This window comes from Neophocaena asiaeorientalis, unplaced genomic scaffold, assembly GCF_003031525.2.
Source record: "Neophocaena asiaeorientalis asiaeorientalis breed wild unplaced genomic scaffold, Neophocaena_asiaeorientalis_V1.1 scaffold487, whole genome shotgun sequence".
Lineage (NCBI taxonomy): Eukaryota > Metazoa > Chordata > Mammalia > Artiodactyla > Phocoenidae > Neophocaena > Neophocaena asiaeorientalis.
In genome coordinates, this window is record NW_020173398.1 from 352,942 (window position 1) to 373,747 (window position 20,806).

The following is a 20,806-nucleotide window of genomic DNA, read 5'->3' on the forward strand; positions in this document are numbered from 1 at the left end:
GATGTAATGTATAGCATAGTGACTGTAGATAATAATACTGTGGTGTATATTTTAAAGTTACTAAGAGAGTAAATCTTAATAGTTCTCATCATAAGAAAAAGAACTTTGGGACTTCCCTGGTGGTCCAGTGGTAAAGAATCCACCTTCCAACGCAGGGGATGCGGGTTTGATCCCCGGTCAGGGAACTAAGATCCCACATTCCACAGGTCAACTAAGCCCACACGCCACAACTACCGAGCTCACATGTCTCAACTAGAGAGCCTGTGTGCCACAAACTACAGAGCTCACACACTGTGGAACCCACGCACCACAACTATACAGCCCTCATGCCCTGGAGCCTGTGCACCACAACTAGAGAGAGAAAACCTGCACGCCACAACTAGAGAGAAGCCCACGCACTGCAACAAAAAAAATATTAAATAAAAGAATTGTAACTATGTGTGGTGATGGACTACTAGACTTATTGGTACTCTAGACTTATTGGCATTCTAGACTTATTGTGGTGATTGTTTCCCAATGTTTAGACTTGTCAAATCGCTACGTTATACAACTGAAACTAATATGTCAATTATATCACAAGTTTTTAAAAATTTTGTGTCAACACACATAGACCAAACAAAACATGTCTGTGCACTCCCAATTTTCACCTCAGTATTCTAAATGGCCATAGGTTTCTTCAACAATTGTTTAGATCAGTGCTTGTTTCTCCCTGGTGACTTAAACATTCCATGTCTGCACTCTTTCCAGGAAGGTGAGTGGCTACAGCAGTTCCAAAGTGGCAAAAGTCACAGCTGGCATGCTCTGAAAATAGGGCTCTCTTGGCACTGCAATGTCTTCTGTTTTTTTCATCTCTACATACTCCCCAAATCAATTCAATATCCTGTATATTTAGGGGCTAAAAATTTGTGTGTATGCTTTCAGTGTCATCTTTTAGTTTCTTCCAAATTGCACTGTACTGAGATTTATAGTGTTTTGAATTTATATTTTGAGATGGAGCCTTAATGTTTTGTCATATTTTTAGCTCTTTGTGATACCTAACATCAACTGGGAGCAGGGAGTTGTATTCTTTCGATGCAATTGAAAATGGGATCATTGTAAATATTCATGGATGCCACATTAACCAAGGCTGATTCAGTTTTTCACTTCTAAATTTTTACTTTTCATTGTATAAAGCAGACCTCTCAATTATTTATTTGATATTAATATAACAGATAAATATGTACATTTCCTAATTTTTTAACTTTTTATTTTGAAGTAGTTTTAGATTTACGGTTTCTTTAATATTTGTCTTTTTTAAAATTTATTTAATTTATTTATTTTTGGCTGCTTTGGGTCTTTTCTGCTGCACATGGGTTTTCTCTAGTTGCAGCGAGCAGGGGCTACTCTTCGTTGTGGTGTGTGGGCTTCTCACTGTGGTGGCTTCTCTTGTTGGGGAGCACAGGCTCTAGGCACATGGGCTCAGTAGTTGTGGCATGCGGGCTCTAGAGCGCAGGCTCAGTAGTTGTGGTGCACAGGCTTAGCTGCTCCGCGGCATGTGGGATCTTCCCAGACCAGGGATCGAACCCATGTCCCCTGTATATTAAGGGGCTAAAAATTTGTGTGTATTGGCAGGCAGATTCATAACCACTGTGCCACCAGGAAGTCCCTGTCTTATTTATTTTAAATAAAATATTTCTGAGTATCCTTAGAAATATTAACTTAATGGTATCTTAAATAAATAAACTAACAAGTTTTTACTGCAGAGCTCAAACACTCCACCTATTGGCAAAATATAAATCTAAAATTTAAACCACTTCAATTATCCAGGATCGAAACTTGCTAAAGTGCTAGAGACCTAACAGTCCTTAGGGAGGAATGTTTTTCTTGGTTATAAAATACAGGCCCAGTTCTATCTGGAACATAAATTAAAAGAGTGAGATCTGGATAACTGAAAAGCAAACGTAATATCCATAAAAATTCCCACTTTTTCCATAAAAGCAGGAAAACATGGGGAAAGTGACATGAATCTACATATTAAAGAACTTAACTCCACAATGCAGGATAAACACAAAGAGATCCACATGGAGACAAATAATAATCAAACTGTTAAAAGACAAACACAAACACTGAAAGCAGCAAGGGAGAAGTAGAGAATCAATTCAAATACAACAGATCCTCAATAAGACCACTAATAACACAATAGATTTCTCACCAGAAATCTTGGAAGCCAGAGGCAATAGCATGACTTATTTAAAGATCGGAAAGGAAAAAACCTATCAACCAAGAATTCTAGATCTGATTTAATATTTAGATGGCAATACTCCCCAAAGCAATGTACAGATTCAATACAATCCCTACCAAAATCCCAACAACCTCATTTGCAGAAATGGAAATACCAATTAAAACTGCTATGGAATGAATGGCAGGGGACTCCTAACTGCAAAAACAATCTTGAAAAAAAAGAACAAAGTGGGGAGACTCATACTTTCTGGTTTCAAAATATACTACAAAGCTACAATAATCAAAACTATGTGTGGTACTGGCATAATAACAGACCTATAGACCAATGGAAAGTAACTGAGAGTCCAGAAATAAACCTATACATCTATAGTCAACTGATTTTCAACAATAGAGCCAAGACCATTCAATGGGGGAAAGAATAGTCTCCAACAAATAGTCCTGGATCAACTGCACAGGCACATGGAAAAGAATGAAGGTGAACCCCTACTTCACACCAAAGACAAAAATTTACTCAAAATGGATCAAAACCCTAAATGTAAGAGCTGAAACTAGAAGAAAACACAAAATAATAATAAATTTTCATGACCTTGGATTTGATAATGTGTTAGATATGATACTAAAGTCACAAGCAACAAAAGAAAAAAAGATAAATTGGACTTTATCAAAATTTAAAACTTTTGTGCATCAAAGGACATGATCATGAAAGTAAAAAGACAACCTACAGAATGGGAGAAAATATGTGCAAATCATATACTGATAATGGTCTGGTATCCAAAATATATAAAAAACTCTTACAACTCAACAATTAGAAGACAAATAACCCCAACAAGCACCTAAAAAGGTATTCACATCATTAGTCATTAGGAAAATACAAATCAAAATCATAATGAGATACCACTTCACACTCTCATCAGGATAGCTATAATAAAAGACACAATGACAAGTTTTGACAAGGATATAAAGAACTGGAGCCCTAGTATGTTGCTGGGGGAATGTAAAATGGTACAGCCACTGTGAAAAAGTTTGGTGGTTCCTCAAAAAGTTAAACATAGAATTACCATATGACCCAGCATTTTACTTGTAGGTATATACCCGAAAGAACTGAAAAGAGGTATTCAAATACTTGTACACAAATATTCACAGCAGCACTACTCACAACAACCAAAATATAGAAACAATCCAAATATCCATCAATAGATGAATGATAAAACATGGTATGTATATACAATAGAATATTAGTCAGCAATTAAAAGGAAGTACTGATACATGCTACAATATGAATGAACCATGTTATACTAAGTGAAAGAAGTCAAACATAAATGGCCACATACTGTATGATTCTGTTTCTGTAAAATATCCAGAATAGGTAAATCTATAAAGAAGGAAAGAAGATTGGTGGTTGCCAGGGACTGGGGGGGGAAAGGAGAATTACAAAGTGACTGCTTAATGGATACAGAGTTTTCTTTTGGGGTGATGAAAATGTTTTGGACCTAGAAAGAGGTGGTGGTTGCACAACATTATGAATGTACTAAATGCCATGGAATTGTACCCTTTAAAATGACTAATTTTTATGTTATGTAAGTTTCACTTCAATGCTTTAAAAAAAATTTTTTTTTAAGTAAGAAGCACATGATCTACACAGAGAAAACTAGTAAAAAAGAAAAGGAAAGGGAAAAACATAAGTTTACTTAAGAGTACTCACAAGAAAACACTGAAGGAATGAAACTAAGATCAATATTTGGCACCAAATTACTAAACTTAATGAAGCCATCACCTCTACAAACACAAGACAAATGTAGGCATATCAGGCAGGAGAGAGCAAGATTTCAGAAGGAGCTAATAAAATGTAGATAACAGTGCTGCAGAATGCAGGAGGAGGGGGTGGGGGGGGGCTTTTTTTAAAATAAAGAATTCCAGAATGATTTAGCACTTTCTAAAAAAGACAATAACAAGAGTTGGTGAGGGTGTATAGAAACTGAAACCCTCATATACCAGATAAAGGTTTGTAAAATGGTGCAGCCACTGTGGAAAAGTGTGCAGTTCTTTAAAAAGTTAAATAAGAGTTACCAAATGAACCAGCAATTCTACTCCTAGGTACAGATGACCCCTGAACAGCACAGGTGGTTAGAGGCACTGACTCCAGGGTGGTCAAAAATCTGCATATAATTATACAGTTGGCCCTCTGGAGCCACAGTTCCACATCCACAGATTCAACCAACCACAGATCATGTAGTAGTGCAGTATTCATTGAAAACAATCTTCATATAAGTGGGTAGTACTGTAGTATCTGCGCGTAAAAAAAAATCTGCATGTAAGTGGACCTGCGCAGTTCAAACCTATGTTGCTCAAGTGTCAACTATACATATCCAAGAGAATTGAAAACATATGTTCACACAAAAACTTGTTAACGAATGTTCATGACAGCATCATTCAATATAGCTAAAAAGTGGAAATAACCCAAATGTCCATCAACTAATGAATGGATAAACAAACTGTGGCATATCTATACAAGGGAATATTATTCATCCATAAAAAGTAATGAAGTATTAATACATGCTACAACATGGATGATCCTAAAAAACAGAGCAAAAGTAGCCAGACACAAAAGGCCACATATTGTATGATTCCATTTATATGAAATGTCCAGAATAGGCAAATCCATAGAGACAGAAATCAGTGGTTGCCAGGCAAGAGGAGTGCTGGCGGGGGGGCGTAAAATGGGGAGTGACTTCTAATGGATACAGAGTTTCTTTCTGGGGTAATGAAAACGCTCTGGAATTAGATAGTGGCAATGGTTGCATAACCTTGTGAATATACTAAAAACCACTGAATTGAACACTTTATAATGTTAGGGTTTATGTTATATTAATTATATTTTAATTTTTTAAATGTTAAATTTGAACAGTTGGTTTGCAGATTGGTCATTTAAAATCCAAGATTCCTTTTCCTTCTGTATTTGTCTGAATTACTGAAAGTAGAGTGCTGAAATTACCAAAATAAAAGGCAAAGTGAAAAGCACAGGGCTTCCCTGGTGGCACAGTGGTTAAGAATCTGCCTGCCAATGCAGGGGACACAGGTTCAAGCCCTAGTCTGGGAAGATCCCACATGCCATGGAGCAACTAAGCCCGTGCGCCACAACTACTGAGGCTGAGCTCTAGAGCCCGCAAGCCACAACTACTGAGCCCGCACGCCTAGAGCCTGTGCTCTGCAACAAGAGAAGCCACTGCAATGAGAAGCCCAAGCACCACAACGAAGAGTAGCCCCCACTTACCTCAAATAGAGAAAAGCCCGCGCACAGCAACAAAGACCCAGTGCAGCCAAAAATAAAATAAATAAAACAAACAAATTAAAAAAAAAAAAGCACAATACTAGCAGCACTGAGCCAGAGTCTCAGGTTAATGTCATCTGTATTGAGATTCCTATATTAGGTTGTGGTTTGGATTACATACCTGGAGGGCTCCCCCTTCCAATTCTCAACTTAAGAAACAGTGATTAAATTTCCCAAGTTGAGTCACAAATGTCATTGAAATCTTATCTCCTTCTCCACCTGCAAAGTACACCAAGGTCTAAAAGTATCAACCTTCTCTCTCCCCATTTTCTGTTGTTTCCACACAGAGGATCTCGGCTAGAGGAAAAGGAAAGCAATTTATTCAGCTAAATCATAAAAACTGTGAATGATCGACAGCTGTAAACATCTCTCTCCTCAACTACTCCAACTCTCTGGGCCCCAAAACAGTATTATTTGGGCAATTTAAGAAATCAAAGTTTAAAATATTTAGGGGTCAGCAAAGGTTGCCTGGAAGTTGATACTTTGGAGCAAGAATGCCACCAAAACCAACCAACTACTTAACAGCAGTATGCCCTTAGACTCCCCTGCTTTTTCCAGTTTCATGCGCTATAAAATCAAAGACTCACTAATATACTATATACATCTATGAACCATCTGCATCAGAATCGGCTATGGTGCCTGGAGCACCCCAGACTTATAAAATCAAAATCTTTGCGGATGGGGTCCAGGAAACTTATTTTCAAAGTAATTCTTATATACACCCAAGTTTGAGAATCACTGTTATAAAAAGTTCCCAAAAATGCGACCTGTAGCCATTTAAAGTACAGGTAAAGTGTAAGACAGAGACATGATCACTGCCACTGAGAAATTTACCAGTTGAACTACGTACAGAACATTTACTACATCTGGAACTCACTCACTGTACACTACTCCATTAAATATGAATGTGAGGTGCTGTATATATACATGTTACACAACATTAACTAGCCTAGATGACAAAGTAGTGGTGTACTTGTATTCAAATCAAGAAGAGGTTTTTTCCCAACATATTGAGGAAACTATGGGAGAAAAGACATTGCTTCTATTCTTATTTATTTCTTCTGTACCTGAATAATAAAGGACTGAATTTCAGCTAATAAGGACACGAATGGAGATAACCCTCATTAAATCAAGTCTAAAAACTGAATATTTCCCTTCAGAGTAATTCCAAACATCAACATGCAAAAGTGGCATATAATTATCACTACTAGGATGGTTTTTGCTGGCATATGTTAATGGCTTTCACAATGGTGAAATCTTTACTCTTCTACCCTGTCACCTCCCCAATTTTGCGAACAGGTGTACTCACTGAAATAAATTCAATTTCATGTAAGAAAAAACCTTCTTGATTTTAAACTATTTATACTGACACACTATAGCTCTGATTCTTTTACTGCTTCATGCTTAAAAAGCATTAAGACTCTCAAAAGTATATGGAAAGTTTCTGGTCTACAGCTAGGAAACACTTCCAAATTACTACCCAAGAAGATTTAATTTATATCATCTCCTCTAATTTTATTTACAAAAACAGATCGGTTTTGATGATAAAAGCCCCAGGGTTTTAAAAATACTATCTAGTAACTCGTTCAAAGTATTTATGGAGCATCTCCTACATACCCCAGACTGTTCCAAGAGCTAGGAATAGGAACACAGCAGTAAACAAAATATACTCAAAAAATATATTTCTCATAATTTATTATGTTGATGATCCAGAGTCTCTAGTCATTACAAATATTAAGGGAGGATTGGGCAGAAGTTATACCAATCCCATGGCCAACAAAGGAAATGTGTTTCTGAAATAATTTCTATTGCTTTAACTATTGAAAAGTCCCTCCCGCCCACCTTAGGATATCTATGGTTTCCAAGGTTTCCAGTGTCTGTACATACTCTATTATATTTTTAACATAAGTTCCCTCTCAAAACAGTTACACCCTACACATCAATTTTGTAGCAAGATGTAGCGATGAACCTCGTGGAAAGTGAGGAAACCGTCCCCTTTCCAACAGAAAACATCATTAAAAAAGGAAAGCACCTAAAAGCAATATACTAAGTAATCTCTAAAATGCGTTTCTCTGAACTCTAATAAAAAAAAGGCCTATGGTTGATTACTCTTCAACCAAGAAAAGCAGCAGGCAGAAAAAATGAAACTTATACTTCTCTGTCACTTCTAGAAATAACATTTATTTCTTCAATATTTCCGCATATAAAAATGTGTTATCTATAAGAAATGCCAACATGAAAGGATCAGAGACCCTTGATGCCCAACTTAGATGGACGACAAAAACCACAGCCTACGCAGAAAAACTGGATACCCCTCCTAACACCCACAAACTCCAAGTACAAGTTGGTTTGGTTTTTTTTTTTTTTTTTTAACTGCTTCGGCGTTCTCGAAACCTGGATTACACTGCAGGAAAACACTCAGGTGCACAAAGTAGCGGCCTTCTCGGCCCCGACTCCGCAGTTCCAAAACTGACTCCGCAGCCCCTGAGCAAGGCAACGAGGGAAATAAAACACCCCGCCGCCCTGAAACCAATCAAGAAGGGGCTACCCGCCCCGCGAGCCCAGTGCGGCCCCAAGTGCCCCGCGCGTCCCCCAGGCGCCCTTGGAAGCAGCGGCCCGCGGTCGAAGCCGCGCCCGGTCCCGACGGACTCCAGTTAGGCCCGCCCGCCCGTCCGTCCCGCCCCCGGGACCCGCCGGACCGCCGCGCCGGCTCCGCCCCTCGCCTCCGGGCCGGGCCCTGGACTCCCAGCCCCAGTGGAACGCAGCCCCGGGCGCCCAGGCGCAACAGCGCCCTCCTTCCACAGGCCGCGACGGCCAGTCTGGAAGCAAGCGCTGCCGCAGTCCCGTCCAGGCCCGCGCCCCGGGCTCTGGCCTGGACGGAAGCCACCCTCGTCTCTCACCTGCGTTCCCACCACCACGATCTGAGGCAACTGGATGATGTCGGCGCCCACCGTGTTGAATACGTCCTGGAGCTTGTTGATTACAGGAATTAGCGCCTCCATAACTCGGAAAATACCGAACCCCCGCCCGGCCGGCCGCGGCAATGAATGGGGCCGCGGCCCAGAGCCCGCCTCCTTCCTCCTCTCCTCCGCCCTCTCCTCGGGAGCCAGCACCCATTGGACTCCGCCCCCCCGCTACCTGCCCCCTCCCGACAGGCCATGCGCCAAGAGGGAGGTGTGGGGAAACAAAGTCTGCCGGGAGTTGTAGTTCTGACGCGGAGGACCTCTGGGACCTACAGCTTCCAGAAGACTGCGCGGCGCGGGCGAGTGGCCTATGAGGAGAGAGGGGCTCTTGGGGCGAGGATGCTTCCTTGGCTCCTGTCAAAAGATTAGGGAGCGAAGCCCAGAGAGTCGGAAGGAAGAGATACATTTATGCCTATCCTCGAGGCAAAACCAGTGTGAAAATTCCGGATAGGAATATGTGTTAAGTATAACGGAGTCTCTTGGTATCCAGGACGTCATTTCCTGATAAGGACACTTTCTCAAGTAGGGTGGGTTAGAAAGGCTTAAAGAAGAGCTCCATAGCCTCAGACACCCTAGGCACGTACGAAAGGTCTGTAGGCTGATACTAAAAGATGTGAGGTGCTGTTTTGCAACAATGCAAAACCAGCTCAGGTTAGAACACGAGGGTTCTCCAGGATATTTGTTTAAAATGTGTTTAGAAAGAATCTGAAAGTGTCAGAGTTTTAGAGGGGAAGGGCTGGGCCCTCATTCTCTATATTCTATATAAGTCTTTATTCACTGTGGCCTGATTCCTGGCAAAGTGGAGAGCTGATAACTGCCTTACTAGCTGTTTGCTAAGTGTGCTTACTGTTCTATTCCTAAATGTTTTTCTTTTTAGACAGATAGTATCTCTCCTCTACTGTGAACCTCCAAAGGTTTCCTCTCTCAAAATAAAAAAAGGTGACATCTGAGCAAAGATCCAAAGTAAGGGAGGAGAAAGACCCCTTCCCTACTTGTTTTTTTTCCATAGTGTGTATCTCCATCTAACATGCTATATACTGAACTTGTTTACTCTCTCTCTCTTCTAGATTATCAGCTCCTACATGCCAGGGATTTTTTGACTGTTTAATTCACTGATGCATCCCTAGCCCCTGGAAAGGGACAAACAAGATAGTCTCAAACTCAGTATCCTCTGAGTTTACAATCTAACAGAGGATGACACCATTATAGACAAATGGATAAAGTGCTATGACTGGGTTTATTATGGAGTGCTTTTTCTAGTCTGAGAGGGGAGTGAAAGTTCAAGCAAGACTTCCTAGAAGTCACTAGATATAATCTCCTTGAGAGTGAGGACTACCTCCAGTAGTGGAAGTTGTGCCCTGCACAACTTCACTGGGTACCATTAACCTGCACAGCCATACACAGTGGCCCTGGGGAATATGCTTGATTTGTTCAACAGAACACATGATAGACACTCAATAAATACTTTTTTTAAAATTTTATTTATTTTATTTATTTATTTTTGACTGTGTTGGGTCTTTGTTGCTGTGCACGGGCTTTCTCTAGTTGTGGTGAGCAGGGGCTACTCTTCGTTGCAGTGTGCGGGCTTCTCACTGCAGTGGCTTCTCTTGTTGCGGAGCACGGGTTCTAGGTGTGCGGGCTTCAGTAGTTGTGGCACATGGGCTCAGTAGTTGTGGCACACGGGCTTAGCTTCTCCGTGGCATGTGAGATCTTCCCGGACCAGGGATTGAACCTGTGTCCCCTGCATTGGCAGGTGGATTCCTAACCACTGAGCCACCAGGGGAGTCCCTCAATAAATACTTTTGAACACATGAATTAAATGTCATCTAAGCTAAGACCTGAAGGTCCACTAGTGGTGTTTTGGCATCAAGTTTTATGAACATTTCATTCTCTCTAATTCTTTTGTTTGTTTGTTTTAATTTCAGAGACAAAAATGAGACAAGAACTTCAGAACTCCAAAAACAGAAAGCAGACCAAAGAGATTTATTCCAAGTCCTTTTATTTTCTACCAAAGATAATATTATATAACAGTCAGATGTTACCCACTTTGTTTCTCAGCCCTCCATTGCTGGAACTTTCGTTCTCTTCTTTTTCTCTAGCAGTCTATATTCCTTCCAAGAAGAAAAGGCAGACAAAAGGAGAGGGTGGGTTCACAGTGAGGCTCCATGGGCATAACCAGTAACTGCTTCATAGGGGCAAGGTGCCCTGGGGCAACAACGATGCAACTGCTTTTCCTTTATTTGTGGCACCAAAGGACATAGTCTTTTTTTAATTTGCTAATGGCAACGTTTAAAGAGCAAGCATACATATATTTCAAAAAGCGAAATGTCATGAATTTTGGATGGCATTATATATTTCCATTTAAATTATAAAATATCTGTTGGGATGGAACATACAAAGCCTTGTATTAACATGCCTTAGGAACAATAGGGACTGCTTTTTAATTCTCTTTTTTTAGGAGAAGGAAGAATGATCAAATGGCCAGTGCTCAAAAGTCCTCCTGTCACCCCCACCATCACTTAGGTTAAAGCAGGATTGTCCAGTACTTGTCTAGACTCTAGAGCATTGAGTTCATCACTCACAGAGGAAAGAAAAGTGTTTGAGGCTGCAGAAACAGGAAACGGCGAGGCCTTGAAAAAGAGTGTCTCTAATTTGATGACTTTTTTTAACATAAGACAGGACACACTAAGTGCAATGTGTTCATTGGAAGCAAACAAAGCAAACCTATTTGGATTTTCACATTTTAATTTCAGAACACTCTTGCTTGTGGGAAAGCCACTTAGCCAATTAGTAGGTCTTTCCTCATCTAAAGTAGAATAATGTGTTTTTGAGTGGGTTGCTATGAAATCGCGTTAAGCTGTTATCAGAGTCTGTCTCCAAAGTCTTTTTATTTGTTTGGTTGCACTGGGTCTTAGTTGTGGCACGCGGGCTCCTTAGTTGTGGCATGTGAACTCTTAGTTGCGGCATGCATGTGGGGTCTAGTTCTGTGACCAGGGATTGAACCTGAGTCCCCTGCATTGGGAGCACAGAGTCTTATCCACTGTGCCACCAGGGAAATCCCTCCAAAGGCTTTTTAAAAAAATTCTTCTCCTTCAGCCATCCCTCCCTCACTTTAGGTTTATGATTTAGGAAAGACAGTTTGGTTTCCAGTCACAGAAATTTAACTCAAACTAACTAATTTAACTCAAAAAGAGGAATTAACTAACTTGTATAACCATAGTGCTGACATGGCCTTGGCCTCAAAAAATAACTGGAACCAGGGGCTCAGTTAGCATCAGAACTCTCTACCTCTTATCTCTGCTTCTCTCTGCATCATCTACCTCATTATCTCAAACCCCTGTATTCTTGTGAATGAGGAGGTTGGGCAGTGGGTGAGGCTGTTGGGAGATCTCACTGAGCAAGCTTCCTCAGGGCAGATGAGGTTGAGGGAATCTGGGGAGGAACTGAAACTAAGTTTCCACCCTATTTCCCTGGCATAGGAGTTTCCTATTGTTGTTTTAACAAATTACCACAAACTTAGTGGCTTAAAACAACAAAAATGTATTATCTTACATCTCTGTAGGTCAGAAGTCCAACATGGATCTCACTGGGCTAAAATCATAGTATCATCAGGGTTGCATTCCTTTCTGGAGCCTCTATGGAAGAGTCAATACCCTTGCCCTTTCCAGATTTCAGACCTCTCACATTCCTAGCTCTTGTAGCTCTTGACCCCCTACCGACATCTTCAAAGCTAACAATGTCACATCTCTTTGACCCTGACCCTTCCTCTGGTCATCAAATGTCTCTCTAACCACAGCAAAGATAGGTTCTCTGCTTTTTAAGGACTCATGATTAGATTGTCCCACCTGGATAACCCAGGACAGTCTCCCCATAGCAAGGTCTGTACCTTTAGTCCTATCTACAAATCCTATCTTTTGCCATGTAAAATTCACAGGTTCCAGGGATTAGGGCATGGACATGTCTGAGGGGCCATTATTCTGCCTGCCACACCACATTAAGATGATTGGTCTAGGGATGGATCTGACCCAAATAGGGCCTTTGACCTGACCCAAAGGGGGCCTTCTCTGAGAATTTTTTAACTTGAGTTAGCCAGATAATTTTCTCTCTCTCTGGTTATGGAACTGTAAGTATGTGAGTCACTGACTCCAGAGGTCATTTTTCCTACCACTTGGTTTTAGAGAATAAAGTAGAATCCTCATTCAGCATAAAAAAATTCCCCAAATCCAACAATTGTTCCGTACTTCTAAATGTACATATATAGTACATAATCTTAGATTCTAATCTCCATAGTTAATCACTCCCTCTTTTCCTTGTTGCCCTTTTCACACGATATTATTAAACTATTATTTATTGAGTACTTGCTGTATGGGAGGCACTGTGCTAAGCATTTTATGATGTAGAAACTAAGGCTCAAGGGGTTTAAGTAAAGTAGTACGTTTACATAGCTAGTATGTGGCAGAGCGGGGATCAAAACAGGCTATTTGGCAAATTCTTAACCTATACACATATGTTTGTTCATTCATTCCCTCATTTATTCAACACATATTCATCAAGTACCATTAGGCATATGGATCTTAGCCAGACACTCTATTTGCTAAAGGGAGGGGGTACTGTGGACATGACAGTAACATGCCCTTCCCCCTTAGCCAACACTGAGCTCACTGAAGGTAGTAGTGGTGTCTTATTTAGCTAGTTATCTCTACAACCTAGTCTGATGCTTGTTACATAGTACCGCTCTAGTGGACTTGGAGTTTCCTTTTCTTTTACTTGGAAAAGCTGGAATAGCAAGGATTTAACCAGCTCTGAATAGGTATAATTGCAATTAGGATTTGCAGTCAAACCCAACAAAAACATAATGAAGCTGGCCTGGCATAGGACTCCTCATCATAATAGCTGCCAAGTTACTTTGCTAGGGAGCAGGCTGGCTTTGCTCTAACTTATAAAATCCCTAATGAGAGAGTTTATTTTGAATTAAATTAATAACTGGAAATTATTTTAATAGTTCTTGCAAAAATTCAAACTATTTTTAATAGCATAAGCATCCAATATCATTTTATGCCAACATTTTGATCATCAGTCATAGCAAAGCTGCCATCATTAGCGCCTTCAAATCATAGTGGAATGTGCAGATCTAATGCTAATATAAAATACACAACTCTGATGGGGAAGCCTCTTTGTCATATTTTGGAAACTGTCCATATTTTGCAAAGACAATAAGGTAAGCAGCTTTAATCAATTTGCGCCATTCCCCAGGCCTCAAGCTTAAGACAAACTTTGTCAACAAGTGCGGGGAAACTGTCGGCAGATGGCGGTGGTTCAGAAGCCAGCAGTTGAATCTGGCAAGATACTGACAGCCCGTTAGAGGGCAGTGTGACAACACAATTAATAGTAAAGTCTTGTTTCTTCTTCCTATACTGTTTTCTTCCCTTTACTCCACACCCACACACCAGTGGAACTTAGCCCTTCCTTTAATCCTCCCACCCCCAAAGCATGTGGCATATTTTACTAACTGTTTGAGATAATAGAGTGATTTTACATCACAGTAATGCCAACAACAAAATAGTACATGTTAGGCATATCCCTGTTCTTAAATACTTCACCTACCCTGTCTCTGGGAATTTCTCATTAGCCTCTTTTACATGTGCACTTCAGGTTCCCAAAATGTTGTTTGGCATTCTTAGAAACTCTTCAAACCTCCTTTCTCCTCTGTTTTTCAGGATTCCTTTTCATCTCCCCTATACCAGCTCAGAGCCCACACTTTATGACGAAGAGAAATATAGCTTTTCAGCCCTTGGTTAGCTGCCTTTGCATATCCAAAGGCTCACTGGTACACTGTGGTAAACAGAAGGGACACCTATTCAGGATTTCTTCCTTCAGCAGCCAGGCCTAGGAGAGACTTTGAACATCTCTCCTTTCTAATTCCCAACCAGTCCATCTAACCAGTAGTGGGCAGCATGAGTCATTTTGAGTTTTAAGAACCAGTTTTGAGGCTTCCCTGGTGGCGCAGTTGTTGAGAGTCCTCCTGCTAATGCAGGGGACACGGGTTCGTGCCCTGGTCTGGGAAGATCCCACATGCCGAAGAGCGGCTAGGCCCGTGAGCCGTGACCGCTGAGCCTGCGCGTCTGGAGCCTGTGCTCCGCAACGGGAGAGGCCACAACAGTGAGAGGCCCGCGTACCGCAAAAAACAACAACAGCAACAAAAAAGAACCAGTTTTCTAGAAATGCTATACAGTTGTGATGGATGATAAGACTTACTCATCAATGACACAGCAAAATTAGTGAATAAGGCAGCATATCATAAAGTACTAAGTATATTATATATAATATGTATAAAGGTTTATCCAACAGTTGACTTTTTGTTTCTTTCTGATGGCTTTTATTTATTCTCATTCCTCTTCAGTTACTGAATATTTGACTAAATGGATAAATGTATGTATGAATGAATGAATGAATAAATGTTTTGCATATTAAATATACTTCATCTGGGCTACTCAGGAACCAAGAAGTGTTGTTTTAGACTTAGTATAACATGAGGGAAGAAGTTCTGAATTAATTATCCTCTTTAAGAAGCTGTGACCTTACTCCCAACTTCAATCTATGAAATAGGAATAGTAACATAACTACTAAGGATGTGACCTACTACCAAAACAAAAGTAAGTTTTTAAGCAGCACTAGCAGTACTAGTAAACTAATGCAAAGGTAGAAAATTATATACATCCAAATCCCTACAGCAGTCTTAAATGTGTGCCTCTGTTCACACCACTGGCAAAAACAAAAGCAAACAGAACAAAAATGAAAACAAAAGAATTAATTACTATATTAAATACTAAAGATAGAAAGGTAAACAAAACACATTCATTGGCATTCTTCAAAACTCCTCAAATCTATTCCCTTCTCATTCTTTCCTCTCAAGAAGAAAATCATCAAGTAACCAGAATTAATATGGAAGTCAGCACATAGGAGATGAACCTAGCCTGGGCTTCCTAGATTAAAGGATGAATAGGAGTTGACCTGTCAAAAAGAAGGGAAAGAACGTCCAGAACAGACAGAGGGAGCAGCCTGTGCAAAAGTGAAGAGAAAGGAAAGGACATGAGACATTCTGGATGCTTTAAACAGTTTCGTGTGTCTAAGTATAGGGCATGAGGTCTGTGAGGAAATGGTGAGTGACAAGGCTAATAGCCAGTCAGACCGAGGTGAACTCTTAAGAGTGAGGAGCTAGAGATGTATCCTGAAGGTAATGAAGAAAATCAGAAGAGTGACCAAAGAGAGACATAATCTTATGAATTTTACAAAGATCACCCCCATCCCACTGAGTTGGGATGAAGTAAGGGAGAACAGGAAACCACATAGGGAGTACTGCAGTAATTCAAGTCAGAGATGATCGTAATATATCCTAGGGTGGTAATGACGGAGATGGAGACACCTGAACAAATGTAGAATAGATGCACTTGTCCAGAGAACATAAAGAAGAAGAAAAACTACCAAGGGCAGAATGGGCAATAGTATTATTTAAGAGGAGACAGAAGAAGGATATTAAAGAAATAAATCATAAAATAGTGACCAAAAAGAGAAAAGGAAAAGAGAATAGCTTGTTCAAAATGTATTTCAACCTCTTTCTCATGGGCTTTTTCTTTAATTTTTTTCTTTTGCTTCAGAAGCTAGAAACTAAAGGCTACATTTCCCAATATATTTGCAACGAAGTGCTCCAGATTAATTTTAGTCCCATAAAACAGATGTATTCACTCACGGCTTAAATTCTGAACTAAATTGTGAGAGGATGGAGTTACACACGGCATCCATTTTGCTTGTGCAGATCCTGGGAAGCATGACGTGGCTCCGGAGCTGATGGTTCTGATAATGCTTTCCTGATTCTCAGATACTGGCTGAAGTGAAGAGATCCTGAGAGCCAGCTCCTGATTGTGGTACATATATCAGTAACCCTAGGTGTCCCAATTGTTCTGGGAGTAATTCCTGGATGTCTAGACTAGAGCCTGTTTTTCCAGTCATTCTAACAGATTCTTAAGCGTCTAATTCCATGTATTAAGTCTCTTTCTGTATCAATTTGATAGATAAGTGTATTCATTCCCTAGGGCTGTTGTGGCAAAGTACCACAAACTGGTTGCTTTATGACAACAGAAATTTATTGTCTCACAGTTCTGGAAGCGAGAGTCCAAAATCAAGATAGCAGGATTGGTCTCTTGTAAGGGTTGTGAGGGAGAATCTGTTCCATGCCTCTCCACTAGCTTTTAGCGACCTGAAGCATTTCTTGTTTTGTGGCAGCATAACTCCAATCTCTGCCTCCATCTTCACATGGTAATCTGCTCCCTGCATGTGTTCACATCATCTCCCTTCTGTGCATGTCTGTCTGTGTCCAAATGTCCTCCTTTTATAAAAGCACCAGCCTTGGGTTTCTCTGGTGGCACAGTGGTTAAGAATCCGCCTGCCAATGCAGGGGACACGGGTTCAAGCCCTAGTCCAGGAAGATCCCACATGCCGTGGAGCAACTAAGCCTGTGCGCCACAACTACTGAGCCCACATGCCACAACTACTGAATCCCGCACACCTAGAGCCTGTGCTCCGCAACAAGAGAAGCCACTGCAATGAAAAGCCCGTGCACCACAACGAAGAGTAGCCCCCACTCACTGCAACTAGAGAAAGCCCACGCGCAGCAACAAAGACCCAACGCAGCCAAAAATAAATAAATAAATAAATTTATTTTTAAAAAAGAAAAAGTACCAGTCTTATTGAATTAGGGCGCGCTCTAATGCCCTCATTTTAAGAGGAGAGAGAAGAAGGATTTTAACTTGAAGGCATTTTTAACTTGACTACCTCTGTAAACATTCAATTTCCAAATAAAATTATTTTCTGAGGTACTGGTGGAATATCGTTCAATCCATAACAAGGAGTATGACAGAAATATTTGGTATTCTTTAAATGTTCATGTAGTTCTCATAGTTCCCAGCTTCCTTTGCAACTTGGTTGGGGTCACGTGACTAGTTCTGCAATAACTATGAGCAGAGGTGTTGTGTATTTCTTCTGAGCTGGTACCCTGAACATGGAATTCTTGCCTCCAGAACTGTGAGAAAATAAATGTCTGTTGCTCAACCCAACCAGTCTGTGGTATCTTGTTATAGCAGCTTGAGCTGGTTTCTGGTAAGACCCCTCTTTCTACCTTGCAGATAGCTGTCTTCTTCGTCGTCTTTTTGTGTGTGTGTTTAAGTGTTGATCTTGTTTTAAAAAACATGCAACGTTTCACATATTTGTGTGTTATCCTTGTGCAGGGGCCAGGCTAATCTTCTCTGTATCATTCCAATTTTAGTATATGTACTGCCAAAGTGAGCACAATAGCTGTTTTCTCAGTGTGTTCTCACGTAGCCTTTCCTCTGTACACATGTGGAAAGAGAGAGCTCTCTGGTGTCCCTTCCTCTTCTTATAAGGATACCGGTCCTATCGGATAAGGGCCCCACAAGTATGACCATTTAACTTTAATCAACTCTTTATAGGCCCTATCTCCAATTACAGTCACACTGGGGGTTAGGGTTTCAATATATGAATTTAGAGGAGGCACAGTTCAGCCCATAATAATGTCATTAAATGAATGATATAAAATATAAAAAAGCTCACTGCAGAACGTACTCTCCAGATGAGAACCACAGTTAATAGCTTCTTTCTGTTCATACTTTTCACTGTCCAGATGCAAACATATAATATAAATTAGATCATACTATACATACAGTTCTATTTTTTCACTTAGAGTGAAAAAGTTCCTTTTATTATAGTTTTTCTTCACTTATTACTGTATTACAGATGTTTTCCATACCAGTGCATAAAAATATCAAAATATTCTTCCCAATGGCTGCATAGTAGTCTCTTATAAGGAATATTATAATTTATTTAACAGTTTTTCTCTTGGTAGATGATAGATCACTTAGAAATTTTTATTATGGACAATGTTGCAGAAAATATCCCTATCCATTTGTGTATTCATAATTATGTTAATATTTCTGCAAAGTGGACTCCTAGAAATGAAATTGCTAAGTCAAAGGCTATGCATCTTTAAAATCTAAATAGATATTGTGTGCTAGTTTAAGTATGTAGGAGTACCCATTTCCTCATACCCACCCTTGGGTAGTATCAATAATTTTACTTTTGCTAATTTAATCAGGTTAAAAAGGATTAATTTCCAAAATATACAGGCAGCTCATGTAGCTCAATATCAAAAAACCAAACAACCAAAGAAGATGTGGCACATATATACAATGGAATATTACTCAGCCATAAAAAGAAACGAAATTGAGTTATTTGTAGTGAGGTGGATGGACCTAGAGACTGTCATACAGAGTGAAGTGAGTCAGAAAGAGAAAAACAAATACCATATGCTAACACATATATATGGAATCTAAAAAAATAAAATTAAAAGGTTCTGAAGAACCTAGGGGCAGGACAGGAATAAAGATGCAGATGTAGAGAATGGACTTGAGGACACGGGGAGGGGGAAGGGTAAGCTGGGACGAAGTGAGAGAATGGCATTGACATATATACACTACCAAATGTAAAATAGAGAGCTATTGGGAAGCAGCCACATAGCACAGGGAGATCATCTCGGTGCTTTGTTTCCACCTAGAGGGGTGGGATAGGGAGGGTGGGAAGGAGACGCAAGAGGGAGGAGATATGGGGATATATGTTTATGTATAGCTGATTCACTTTGTTATAAAGCAAAAACTAACATACCATTGTAAAGCAGTTATACTCCAATAAAGATGTTAAAAAAAAAAAAACACGGAAATTTCCTCTTCTTTATGTGTTTGATTAAAAATCTATCCAAAAAAGTCTTGATGCCAGTAACACTATCTCCATCCCAGTTGTGACAAAATGTCTCCAGACTTTGCCAAATGTCCCTGGGGAGGGAAGAGAAAGGAGATAAAAAACCAGGTTGAGAACCACTGTTCTGGAGTGTGTGGAGGCAAAGAATAGGAATACACCCTGGCCACCCCCCAATTTCCTTTCTCCTTTACAAATATTTTGCTGCTATGGAAAGGCTTTTTATGGATACCTTAATTCCTTTCTCTCTTCCAACTGGATAGCTGTTTCTGTTTTCATTCTAGTCACCCCAGGACAGGCTGAAGACATACCCTAGAGACACTTGGTGAAGTCTGCAGCTGAGAGGAGAGCAGGAGGGTGTGAGGTCATGGGAGCAGCCCAGAGACAGAGACCTCCTCTAGACAGGGCTTGTGGTGTCTGGCCTGAGCACAACACTGAAGACTAATGTTCTTCCCTCAGTTTTGACGGTTACAGTGGTTCATAAAAGGGGGGTGGGCAGGTACAGGAAGAAAGGGAAGAATTAGAATCATTTGGGTGAAAATTATACATCCTTGTCCACCTGCCGGCATGTAGCATCAGGCACATCAAAATTGCAGCAAGGTGTGGGATAGGTATGCATGTTTTCAACTCCACACAGAGTAACAGTCAGGTGTTACTTCCTCCCACTCTCTCCTTCCAGTTGAACTACCTGCCTAAGAGGTTTTCTGTGATAGACGAATGGATAAAGAAGATGTGGTACATATATACAATCGAATATTACTCAGCCATAAAAAGGAACGAAATTGGGTCATTTGTTGAGACATGGATGGATCCAGAGACTGTCATACAGATTGAAGTAAGTCAGAAAGAGAAAAACAAATACCATATTTTAAATTTTTATTTAAAAAATAATTTTATTGAATTTATTTAAATTTTAAATTTTATTTAAAATGATACAGATGAACCAGTTTGCAGGGCAGAAATAGAGACACAGATGTAGAGAACAAACGTATGGACACCAAGCGGGGAAAGTAGCGGGGGGGTGGGGGTGGGGGGGTGATGAATTGGGCGATTGAGATTGACATGTATACACTGATGTGTATAAAATTGAGGACTAATAAGAGCCTGTTGTATATATATAAAAAAAAGAAGTTTTCTGTGATATTTAACCTATTGAGGTGTAGCCCTCAATAACAAGTTAAAGATTTTTTTGAAGCATTATTCAAACTAGTGAAAAATGATGAAAACACTAATTTGAAAAGATATAGGCACCCCTATGTTCATTGCAACATGATTTATTATAGCCAAAATATGGAAGCAACCTAAGTGCCCACTGATAAATGAATGGGTAAAGAAGGTGTGGTATGATATAGATAATGGAAAATTACTCAGCCATATATGCCAGTGCTTAGAGCATGATGTTAAATGAAACTAATAAAACCCCAGACTACAAACAGTGGGTCCCTATTTTATAAACAGATACCTATAATTTGGG

The 20,806-nt window shown here is 40.1% G+C and overlaps 1 protein-coding gene and 1 non-coding gene across 8 annotated transcripts in view; both read right to left on the minus strand.

Moving 5' to 3' along the window:
• Positions 1 to 8,631, minus strand: part of DNM1L (dynamin 1 like) — a 61,995-nt gene extending 53,364 nt beyond the window's left edge. For 4 of the 7 annotated variants that reach the window (XM_024747107.1, XM_024747106.1, XM_024747109.1 and 1 more), the window contains exon 1: positions 8,449 to 8,613. In XM_024747107.1, coding sequence (XP_024602875.1) covers positions 8,449 to 8,550 — 102 coding nt within the window. In that variant the 5' untranslated portion in view covers positions 8,551 to 8,613. Of the gene's footprint in view, positions 1 to 8,448 lie in introns of all 7 variants that reach the window. The other 3 variants (XM_024747110.1, XM_024747104.1, XM_024747103.1) reach the window with 3 other exon arrangements.
• Positions 8,632 to 17,747: 9,116 nt separating this feature from the next.
• Positions 17,748 to 17,854, minus strand: LOC112401069 (U6 spliceosomal RNA). Its single transcript, XR_003003514.1, has one exon. It is a non-coding gene; the product is annotated as a U6 spliceosomal RNA (small nuclear RNA).
• Between the last annotated feature and the right edge of the window lie 2,952 nt (positions 17,855 to 20,806).